Consider the following 12402-nt stretch of genomic DNA (forward strand, 5'->3'; position numbering starts at 1 on the left):
AAAATGTACTGTAGCTTTGAGTGTGTGTGTGTGTGTGTTACTGGCAACCCACACGGGCACACAAGTGCACGAGGTAGAAAGAGAGCGTTGCCTATCTGATTCACCAATGATTCACTCTTTTCAAATGGTTCTTTTAATGATTCAGTCCAACTGAATATAAGTGAGTGAGGTGATATGTGAACCCTAATTTGAAAACAATTACTTTGCTACAATAATTATTTAAAAAAATAATGCTTAAAGTATTGTTGATTTTGTAAGGGTTTTGCTCTTGGCCAAACCATTACCATAATAAAAAATGTTATATGTTATATTTTACAAATCTCCCCATTGACCCTCGTGGCGTTTGATGTGTAAACATGGCATTTAAAGTCATTTCTTTTTATGTAATATCCTCATAGAACAATGAAACAAACAAGTATAGTTGAATGCACTGAACCGTGAGTCGATTTAGATAAAGCGTCCGCCAAATGCATACATGTAAATGTAATTCAAACCAATGCGCAAAATATAACTTAGTTGCTGGCAAAAGGGGAAGCATATTTAATCTTCCTATTCTTTGGCAATGTAAAGAATTTTTACCATGCCAATAAAGCTATTTGAATCTTGAATCTTGAGTGAGGGGGAGAGAGCTGTCCCCTGTTCAGTGTGTGAGGGTTGGTGGGCGGGCCAGGAAAGCTCAGTGTAATGCGATAGCTGCGCCGCTCCGAAATGCTATTACACACATACTCTCTCTCTCCCTCACATACTCTCTCCCTCACACACGGGCTCTCGGGCTCATCCACATGCGCTCTGCAAGAGAACACAGCCGAGCCGTGCAGTGCGCTTCTGTGCGTAACGCCGATTTCACTCCTGTCTGGTAGGCTACTTTGGACAAAACTATTCTTGTGTCTCCAGAGTAGAGCTGAATGAGTTATAAGAGCTGTAAGAAAGCAGAGCACTTATACTCGGATGGACAACGTGTTTTGAACGGCAGATTAGAGGAGAGATCCCTGCGGAGACCTTTATCACCAAACCATCGTAGACCAATGGAGCGCAATAACGCACGTAAACGCGTGACGGCTATATAAGGGAATACACTTCAAAAACACTTTTTTATTCATAGCACAAACTCAAAGGTTCCGAGAAAAACAGGTTGTTTTACAACGACGACTTGATGCATATTTGAAAAAGATTTTGTTACGCAGTTTGCGCTTGCAGTGCGCAATGGGCTCAGTTTCTGAATATGGACTGAATCTGGAAATCTGAGCGTTGTAAGGAGGAAAAAGCTTGTTTTGTTTCTTTCACAAACGCAGATTTATCTGCGTTTGTACCTTGAAGGAGATCACTAACTGTTACTTGAACACGGGTCACTCCAAGACGGCGCGTTTCGGTAAGATGGATTTCTCGCGATCTCTACTAGGAATTGCAATTATCTTTTGCTTCGTTTTGAAAGTCAGCGCAGAGGAAGGTAAGCCTGTTCTGTTCCTCTTATAAAGTTAGCGTGTTTGTTTAAATTCCCATCCAGTGAGGCTATCCGCAAATGGCAAACAGATTTCACTCCTGGTGAAGCACGACGAGCGTTTCTGATGTCCAGCCGAACCAAGCTGAGAAAACATGTTCTGACTTTATTTAGTGAAGAATCAGGTTTATATTAAAATGAGTCACTAGATGTTAAACCCTTTATCTGCAAAGTATTTGCAGATGCGAGTGCATTATAAAAAAAAAACATCTAGCGATAGAGCTGTTTTTAGATCAGGTTTCTTATCATGTCAAGGAAAGTTTGCCAATATGTGGTTGCAGACTGGGGTTATAGTAAAAAACACTTACAAATAAAACATTTGAACCAAAGTGGGTTGATGCCAAGATCTTTTAAGATGACACAAATAACTATTTTGCTGTGAAAGCTGTGCTTTTCAGAAGAAGGGAATGTGCTGTTAAAGAACCAAGAACCTTTATTTTTACAAGTGTATTTGGAACCAAGGCCATGTGAAATCCACCTGGCCATAAAAAATAAGCTCACGTTGCCCGTGTGTTGAATGTACCTGTGGAATGCAAACATTATTAAACGTTTATTGTATGCGCTATGAACATGAAGTAGGGAAAGAAGGGGTAGCTGAAAACAAATTACCTAGTTTTATTATAGAAAAGAGTAACTTTTTTGTATTTTTGTATTTTTATTTACTACACATGTATGGCTGAACTATAGTGTGCCAATTTGCAAATTTGTGGTGACTGCGGTTTTACTACAAATACCATTAAACTATACTGTTGTAAAACCATGGTTAATTTTTGTAAGGGGTGGTACAAATGATTCTTGATTGTATTGTACTCCAAAATACATGGCCAAAACATGGTATTGTCGCAGTTACGTTCATTTCGTGAACTGATCATATCGATCTTGTTTACAATAGGCCTAATAATAATAACACGGCTCCTTTAAAACTTTACACGCGTTCTGTGAGGAACGACTGTCGCCATGTTTATCTCTAATAGCTGTAATTAGTCAGTGAATAGTAAATATAATCGATTACCTCGATGTAAATCCTGTTTGATCGTTATTGATTGATGGAGGTTTTCCACGGGAAAGGAGATCCACGGCGTGAGTGGAGTTCAACGCGCGCCCCCGGTTCCTAACGCTGACACGCGCGCTCAGAACGTCGTTTTTGGCCGTTGCAATACGCGATGTAGACCTACGTTTTTCTGGCGTTATCATTTTTATTTGCCAGCAGATAAAGGCAAGTGGTTACAACAACAACAACTCCATTCAAGTGTTAGATGGAGAGTCGGATTGTTGGAAAATATAATTATATTTTATTTTGAATAGAGATGCCAGTTGAAGCTGCTGGCAGTCACCATTATGCTATCATATATAATATATATCAATAATATATATATATATATATATACATAGGGAATTATTATGAATATAAAAAACACTAACCATGGTTTTGTTATAATGTTTTTAGCGAGTTGATATAGTTTTACTACAAGATGTGGTCACTGGTTCTTATAGTTTTTTTCCACAGTTGTACCATAGTTAAACTATGATTATTGTGGTATAACCATTTGACATAAAATAAAACATGACATGCGACTTTAATTAAATAAAAAACTTAAAACATCCTTATGTAAATTAATTGATTAATTTGCAACCAAATTATAGCCTAGGGTGGTATATACTTTATTCCTAAATATAGGCTACTAGTTGTATTGAAGCACCTGCAGTTTTAGCCCAACAGGTTGAAACCAAAAGTGACCTTGCTTAAATTAGTGGTGAAAGATCTTTATATGTTGCAAAATAAGGTGCAGCTGGATATGAGTGTACCTTATGTAACCTTTAACCATCACCTGTATAATTGAAAACCTGACCAGACAATAAAAGTTTGAATAGGTGACAAAAGACATAAAGAAGTCGTATAAATGGAAAATGTCGCTCTTGTTAAATAAACAGTTTAAAGTAAAGTAGTAGCACATTACAGCATTATTATATGGTTTTGCAACGTTGAAAAAAGGTCATGTTTTAATATTCTACATATGGTATATTGCTTGGCATATGGATGAAATTGATGCTTGACGTCTCGCTGTGCTCTGTGCTGTTTTTCCATTATTGCTTCTGTCATATTCAAACCCCCATCCAAAATCTCTTGGCATAGATTGACTAGAACTATGATTCTGCAAAAAGGTTTACTTTAACGTACAGATGGCAGCTCTTCAGAACGTTTTCCACGTAACATAGATGATGTTGTGCAGTGTTGTTTATTTTCATGTGTCTTTTTTTATCATTCTTTTCTATTTAATTTGGGGGGTAATGTATGTAAGCAGTTGTTATTTGCAAGCTCATAGCCTGTGGAGACATGGCATTGTTTCAAGGCGAAGGGTTTTCAAAAACACATTTGGACCTCAGCCTAAAATCGTGCACATGCGGTGGTCTCACAGGTACTTCAGGAACGCCCTCATCTCAGAGCACCGTCAATTGCAACACAATGCATTGAATTATAGACAACAAAGACAGTGCGTTTCTCGTGCAAGATCCGTGCCTGCAGGGCTTGTTGTCATTTTATGCATTTGCCATCTCCAAATTTTGACACGTTGACCCACATTCAGTGATATCAGGCCGTCCACGTGTTAACAATCTCATGAGTCTCAGTAGTGGCTCTTTTTGTCTTTCTCAAAACAAAAGGACATCATTTTTTTCCAGCCTTCTTTCTGTCTTCTTTCTTAAGGTGATTAATAGACGTTTAACATTATTATTCACAACATGATTTGTAACAATTCGATCAGTAGATCTAAACGAAGTTAAAATCAAAATCTTCAGATTCTTATGTTGGAATTATATTGTAAACCCGAATGGCTTTGTTAAAGATGGAAAGCTATTCTGTTTAACCTAGTTTCAACATATGAAACTTGAAAATATACTGATATATTAAAAAATGTAAATACTGCTCTGGTGTGTTAAGTGGTTGCCAGGGAATTGTTATGTGGTTGCTAAGGGGTTCTTAACGGTTCTTAGGGTGATGCTAGGACGTTCTGGGTAGTCATCAGAGTACATCGCAACATCTTTATGATATTCTGGTCCATTTAGTTTTGCTTTGAAAAGTCATAGTGGATTGGTGTGTCCATACAGTGGAAGTTGAGGGTATGAGGGTAAATAAATGATGAAAGAATTTTTGGTGAACTATCCCTTTAAGTCAGGCTCCAACCAGCCGCACAATGTAATGTGTCATTCATTTTGCAAATAGTGTTGAAGAAGTTACTTACCTTATCAAGCATCTTTGAAAATGTTTGCTCTGCAGCTTTCTCAAGGAGTTTTTCCCCCACTATTAACATTCATACTTGTGATTAAAAGATAAAAAAGCTCTCAAACTGAAACATGAATATGTCACATGAACAAGCAAAGCGCTTCTTTTCCCGCTGCGTTCCTGGAAGCAGATGGAAAGACACACGTCTCTTTTCATCTACATACCAGATTGGTTGTATATGCAGTTTCGTCGTATTTTTCTGCGGTTCATCAATACCACATGTGTTAATCTATGCATGAGCTAACAGTGTCTGCTGTGAAAAGAAGGTCAGAAATTTGCATTTGGGGTCAGAATAACACGACTGTCTTGGTCCCTGCGGACATCGTGGGTGCTGAGATTTCCCTGGATCGCTTGAATTGAGGAGAAATTAAAAATATGGCTAGCATGCATAATTTAAATATCCCCTCCTATTAGTTTCTTTTCAGCTTTTAGCGCGGCGTGTGCGTGCGTGGCGCTGAGAGAGACGAGATGACAGGGTGACACATTGATGTTTGTAAAGTGGGGCATCACAAAAGTTTTGTTGAATGAGAACTACAGTTTATTAAATGTAAATTGTTGCTGATCTTTGTGACGAGGGAGGCGTGACGAGAGCCTTGGGAGGAGCAAGCGAGGCCGGTGATGCGATTGATAATGAGCGTCAGCTGGGCGCCACCGGCCTCGTATCTCCCACGGAGGACATCGGAAGCATAAAAGGCCGAGCGGCAGGAGCATACAGCGAGAGAGGGCCGGGCCCGGAATTTTTGTTAAGTTTTGTTTATATTCGTGTTGTTCGCTTGTTACTTTTGTGTTTATGTTTGTGTGACCGGTGTTGTGCCTAGAAATGCACCCCTGCCAGATTATGCACCCTCCCTCCCCACAATGGTTAGGATTAGGTGTGGGGAGGAGTTAGAATTAGCCAATCGGACAGCGTGTTATAGAAGGAGGTGCATAATCTGGCAGGGGTGCATTTCTCGGCACAACACCGGCAGTCGACCGTGAGGTGGCTGCCGGCCTTTTTACTGCTGGATTATTGTTTATTTATTTTGATTAAAGTCTTTTGATTGTTCGCCGGTTCCCTCCTCCTTCCTTCCCGTTTGTTGAGTTAATTACAATCTTATATAGGTGCAATCTGATTGGTTGTGCCATTTAATATGTGCTCACATTATATTGTAGAAATGTGAATCATCTTTGATTGTTCTGTTGCTTGGCAACCTTAAACAGCATAGACCGTGTTGTGTTGGCTGATGAATTGTTTACATCATTATTTTTTAATAAATGTCATTATTTATTGAACATTGATGTATTTTATTGATGTTCATACAGCAGTTAGTTGCAGTCCTGTAATTTGATTGAACAAGGTCTGTTTCCAAGAAGGCCAGGAGATTGATGCTGGAACATTTTACTGCTTCCGTGTTCGCTGGCTAGAATTACAATTTTATAGTTTGTACCGTTGTAACTTAATTATTATTTTGAGCTGGTATTCTTCGAATAACTGACACGAAGCCTCACCAACAGAAATGTTGTACATTGAATACTCTACAATCATTATTATTTAGCCTTATTATTCATGATGTTGTTCCATTCGACAGTTTAAACTGACCTTAGGTCTGGAAAGAGTCCAGATGAGTGGAAAAAAAAAATTTTCACCTAAAAACAGCAACAACATACAGGTTTGGAACAACATGAGTGTGAGTAATAATGACAAATGTTTTATTTTCTTCAAACCGTTTCTTCACTAGAACAGGTAAAGGTTCACGACCAGAGAGAGAGAGAGAGAGAGAGAATGAGTGTGATTAAAAGGAATGGAAAGAACGATTGCAAGAGAGAGAGAGAGAGAAAGATCAAATGGGAGAAACAGAAAGAGTGAGAGTGATTGAAAGAGGGAAGACGTGAGAAGGATTGAAAGAGTGATGGAAAGAGAAAGTGAGAGCGATTGAGAGATACAATGAGCATCATTTAAGAGCAGTTGAGAGAGAGAGAAAGAGTGAGAGGGTTTGAGAGACAGGAAAAGTGTGAAAGGACTGAAAGTGCAAGAGATAGAACGAGTGTGATTTAAAAGCAGCTGTTGAGAGAAAGAGTGAGAGCTTTTAAAATGGAACGAGAAAAGTGAGTGATTGAGAGAGTGAATGAGAGTGATTAAAGCAGTCGAGACAAAAAAAATTAGATGGCATTAGAGAGAGAGTTTTGGCTTGGTAAGGATGAATGGATCAGTGCTGATTTCCTCACCGCGGGTGACGGCACTTTTTAATTAAGGAGAAGGATAGAGCAAGAAACAGAGAAAGAGAAGGATGGAGATATTTCATGGACGCAACTTACCGGCACAGTGACAGTTCAGCGCAGCGATGATGCAGTTAATAGAAATGAATACCAGTCGAGAGGAACACGAAGTGCTGTGCACACATGCTAATTTATATCCAGGGAGCTCTGCATTTCAATTCCCTTCTTATCTTTTAGTTTTATAAAGGCATCCAACACAACCTTGTTTACATCGTTAAAGGGTTAGTGCATGCAAAACATTTGAGTTTTTTTTAGCATTTACTCACCCTTATATCATATCTCAATGTCATCTTTTTCATTTTATATACAATCTGACAAACATCTTGTTCCATAGAAGAAAGAAAACGATACGGGTTGAGCGACATGAGGGTGAGAGTAATGAGAATGATTAGGTGAACGTGGCCCTTTAAGAAACACACAATCTTATTTTTCATACTGTGTTCATGCCTATAAAAACACCCCTGTTCTGAATTCTCCTCACAGGCTGTCTGTAGCTTTTCTCTCCTCCTGTCTCTGTACATGAAAGGACAGATGTGTCTAAAAAAAGTGCCGAGCACGCAGAACCCCCCCCCCTTGGACTTATCCACAAGACCCCCTTCGCTCTTGAAACCCCCCTGCCCTTAAAGCACACAATAGAGAGATATACACAGTCAGAGAACTCATGCAGACTGAATGATTGCTATCTATCCGTCCTTTTGTGTTCTTGTAATATGTTGGGCAATAATGGCAGAATGAATGGAGGAATTCCTTTTTGTCGCTATAATAACCAAATATTATAATCCCACAGTGCAATTCATTTACGTCAATACAAATGATGATCAATTCATCAAAATGCGTGGAATTTTTTTATCTATATCGCCCAGTCGTAGTGGGTTATTGGCAAGCGTGAATTGGCTTAGCGGTGTTTTGGCTGGAAAAACCACGGCATTCTAAGTGTACCTTACATGCTGTAACATTTGTGAAAATGTCAACCGTTTAAACGATTCCTTATTTTGCTTTTCTTATGACTGGAACATCAGCACGTATGGGAGCTGTAGCTTGAGGCGATACTCAACTTCCTGTCTGGAGCGATTTCACCACGCCAGTGCGTAGCGCTGAAGATCTTTGACGTGGCTCTTGGATGCCCTGGAGCTCATTTTGTAAGGCAATTTTAAAAGTTCCCTGAAAATGCCGTTATAGATGTTGAGAGTTCTGGGGGTTGAACATCTGTGTTCTCATGAGTCTTATAGTCTTTTGGCGATAAAGCATTACTTTGTGAAGCGTGCCTCACTTTGATTCGATTCTTCCTGGCTGCATTAGTATACTTGCACTGCTTTAATATCCGAGATGTTCTCCTTTGTTCCTCTTAGATGAGGACCGTATGTTTTGGGCGTATTGCGGTGTGAGTAAAACGTCAAGCATACCAAAAAGTATTTTATAATGACAGTCAGTCTATTGTATTATGAATGACTTCTATCATGTTTTAAACATTTAGATGATGTACCTACTTTTATGTAATTGTGTTATCAAAATAGTCTTCAGTACAGCCAAAAGTACCATTTTTTCCCTCATATTTAGAGTAGTAATGGTTACTCATACCGTGATATGAGATCTTGGTCATACCACCCACCCTTATGATAGATTTGGTGAATTTTGAAAGCACGTGAAACACATCAAGGAACAACTTTTTGCCGTTTTTGCCCACATTGACAAAGATGCTAGAACCGTTCAGACGCTAGGAGTGTATCAGATGTAGGACAGCTATGAAGTTTGATCAGAGAGGACGTGATTTTCTAAAGTTAGCTCGACAGCAATGTTTACCTATATATCTACAGAAGCCCACATCAGAACTGAACGTAATTCCCAGATTCCTTTTAATAACATGTGTGTGGAGATGTGCTTAACATAAACATGTAAGCATGATCCATCATTGCACTATATAAACCTGTAGAATTTGTAATCATCAGGCATGATATTGATGCTAATATATTAATGTGTAACCATGTTTTTATGAGGGATAATTGTTGGAACCGGTGTTTGGGTCATTGCTTTAATGCAAAACCTTTCGAACTCTTTGAACTCTGTATTGTATTTCGCCTGTACGTTATTTTCAGATTTGTGCCCTGGTCAAGCTCGGGTGCCTACATTTTATTAAATATAAACTCCATTGTTTGCACAACGACAAGGAAATGGATGTCAATAAACAGATGAAGGTTAACCGTGAGAAGTTTACAGTTAGTTTACATGATCATACCGTATTTTTGACCCATCTTGATATTTTGGTTCATTTTTTTACCTAATATTGACTCTTTATTTTCTCAAATGGTCATTATATGCTAATCCAGTAATTAGTAGTTGGGTTATTTTTAACCCAACAGTAGGAAGCATGTTCATATAGATTTCTGTAATCTTATCAAACAGGTCGAATTTAAATGGACACAAATCAACTAATAAGATTTTAAACAATCGTTTGCCAGTAGTTATTGATGTTTATGCTGTTTTCCCCCAATAAAATGATGTCACTTCCCCAACAATAATGTCATTATGGATATGTCATTGAAGGGACTTGACTAACAAGATGGAAAATGATATTCAGGATGCAAGAAAAACCTCTAAATAAAAGATGAATTCGAACAATAAACCTGAAATGTTTTTTTAATATATTATACATTTTTGAACTTGAAAATGTACCTCATAATGCTGTAAGAATAACCGACTATTTTCTAATCTACACCAGCTGTTATCCAAGTGAATGAAGTGGTTAACCCCCCCACACACACTCCACACAGTTGTCATGGTAAAACAGCAGAGAGTATTTCTGTCTGCTAATCTTAGCTCTGTTTAGAATTATAATGACCAGAATGTTATTCGCTACGTGTGAGGGCGCCCTAAAAAACATTGTTTTGCATGTTAGCGTGTGGAAGGCGTGTTTGTTAGATAACACATTGGAGTGATGGAGAGAATGCTTTGGGTGGGAGAAGAAATGCTTTGTTAGGCCCAATTCACATTTTGCGTCTTTTCCGAGCGCATATTCGTTATTTTAAATGTAGACGCGCTGCAGGCTCAAATAAGGGGCGATGCGGTCGCGACATGCAATCGGTGCGGCCGCATATTTTTCTAGGCGCGTTGGCGCCGCATCGAGATGGAAATAGTCCAACTTTTCGGAGTGCCGAAATGTGACCGCGGGTCATTTGAAGAGAGAAAGCAGCACGGCTAGCGTTTTCTGCGCGGTTTTAGACGCGAAATGTGAATCGGGCCTTATGCTGGATCCCGTTCGCAGCTTTGGAGAACACCCTTAAACGTTCAGAGAGGAGATGAGCATCACTTCCTGTGTCAGGTTGTGGTAAACTGGCCTATTACAGAGACAGTGATGTAGCATCTAAAATCAAGGCTTTAAAGGAATAATTCACAGAAAATTTAAATTGTATATGTATATGAGTGAATCATGCACAAAAAACTCGCATTAAGTAAATGAGGTAAATTTTGATTTTGTTGAATGCGTATTGTTTTTTTCCTTGTGGGCCTTGACAACATGATTAGTATCCCTCTTATTTCTTCGCCGTTCGCTCTGGGATTTGGTAGAACCTGATTTATGTGTTTAATTTACCTTCAGTTCACGATGTTCTGCTCGACCAAATTAGCGTCAAGAGTGTTGCTAATAACCGAGTTATCTAAGTCACACCGTCACCCACATTTCTGTCTGTCTCTTTTCCCGTTGGGCTCAGGTGAGACGTGCGGAGGCCACCTGGACGCCAGCGACGCAGGTTACATCACGTCACCCGGTTACCCGCTGGAATACCCGCCCCATCAGAGCTGCCAGTGGGTGATCGCCGCTCCCGAACCCTCGCAGCGCATCGTGCTGAACTTCAACCCTCACTTCGAGCTGGAGAGACTGGATTGCAGGTGAGACGCTGGTATAAAAGTAGAAAAAGATTAGAAAAAATTAGCTGGAAAAAATGACGATAAGTACGTGCACGCCATTAATTTACCTCCGACGGAGCGTGCGTGACCCGCCCCGTGACTGGAATTGTTGATGAGGTGGAAGAGGAAGATAAGCGAAGAGGGTGTGATGGAGGTAGACGTCAAACTGTCGGAACGAAAGAGAGATGTGAGGACATGTGAGAGACATATGCAGGGGGAACCGAGGATTAGAGGAGAAAACGATCCTGAGAGAAGGAGGAGGCCACGTTCTAGGTGAAGAAAGGAATGAGGTGTGGGTGAAGTTAAGAGAGATATAATGGGGGTCTAAAGGGCTTACGGAGAGACGTGGTGCAGCTGTCGCGGGGAAACGGGGTCGTCCCGAAGGCTTTTTCTCGAACGCTTTCCCTCAGCTGTAAAATTAATTACGTTCATCCGTAGGCTTGCTTCTCTGAGCCTGACTTACATTATAATGACCAGTAAATCGGCTTTAGTCGTGTCAGTCTATTTCTCATACTGTGTGTCTGTAAGGTTTGGGTTGTATTAAGTTCTATAGCATAGTATGTTGAAATGCTGGTCTGTACCGCCCTCACAAACACCAACATGTCAAATGTTTCAGAGTGTGACAGTTGTCATTTTTATCACAAACATGGTTACACACACAGATCCAATAATACACAAGTTTTCAGTGTGAATTAGCCTAAAATATGGGGTTTTTTTTGCAGTTGAAATGTTGTTAGTTGGTGTTGTTCAGTCATGATTTGGCCGACTGGTCTTTAGGAATCCTGTATAATTGGGCTGGTTTTACGTTTTAGGGCACGTCCACTAGGCAACAATTATTCTTATCTAAGGAATAAATGCTAAGAACTGCTTTTTAGTAGCGTAACTGAGTGAAATCCAACAAATAAACAGGCTTTAACCTTTAATTGCTCAAAACAGCCATAATCCTCAAGAAAAGAGCGGAGACCTGTGGATTATGCATAATGCGAGCAACATTTCTCACAGCGGGCTATTGGATGTCCGACAGTAATTGTCCTGCAATTCATCGCAGATGGTGAATTTGCTTTCATGGCCGCAGCAGCGGCGCTTTTAAGGGGATACATGTCCATACGTATCTGCTCGGAGAGAGTAACAACGGATGTTATAGCATTGAAGGCTGTCTGAGACTCCAAATTGAGAATTTTACATAAATGGCACAAAAATTTGTTCTAGAAAATCTAGTTTAAAATGAACCTTTTGTTCAGTGGCTTTGCTAACTAGACAAAACATTTTAATCCATTGCATTAAAGTCATTAAAGTCTTTATGGTTTAGGCTTTTTGTTATTAACATACAGTATATAATCCATATCATTTTAATAAACCTGGAAGAAGCCTCTCTCACTCTCACTCTCACTCTCACTCTCACTCTCTCTCTCTCTCTCTCACTCTCACTCTCACTCTCTCTCTCTCTCTCTCTCTCTCTCTCTCTCTC

General features: G+C 39.6%; 1 protein-coding gene across 4 annotated transcripts in view; it reads left to right on the top strand.

Annotated features, from left to right (window-relative positions):
* Positions 1-761: 761 nt before the first annotated feature.
* Positions 762-12402, top strand: part of nrp2a (neuropilin 2a) — a 78747-nt gene continuing 67106 nt past the window's right edge. For all 4 annotated transcript variants that reach the window (XR_008962804.1, XR_008962805.1, XM_057331664.1 and 1 more), the window contains exons 1-2: positions 762-1447; positions 10739-10916. Coding sequence is in view for 2 of the 4 variants with exons in the window: in XM_057331664.1 (XP_057187647.1) it covers positions 1375-1447; positions 10739-10916 (251 nt within the window). In the remaining 2 variants the exon portion in view is untranslated. The remainder of the gene's footprint in view (positions 1448-10738; positions 10917-12402) is intronic.

The sequence above is a fragment of the Triplophysa rosa genome, linkage group LG4, assembly GCF_024868665.1.
Source record: "Triplophysa rosa linkage group LG4, Trosa_1v2, whole genome shotgun sequence".
Taxonomy (NCBI): domain Eukaryota; kingdom Metazoa; phylum Chordata; class Actinopteri; order Cypriniformes; family Nemacheilidae; genus Triplophysa; species Triplophysa rosa.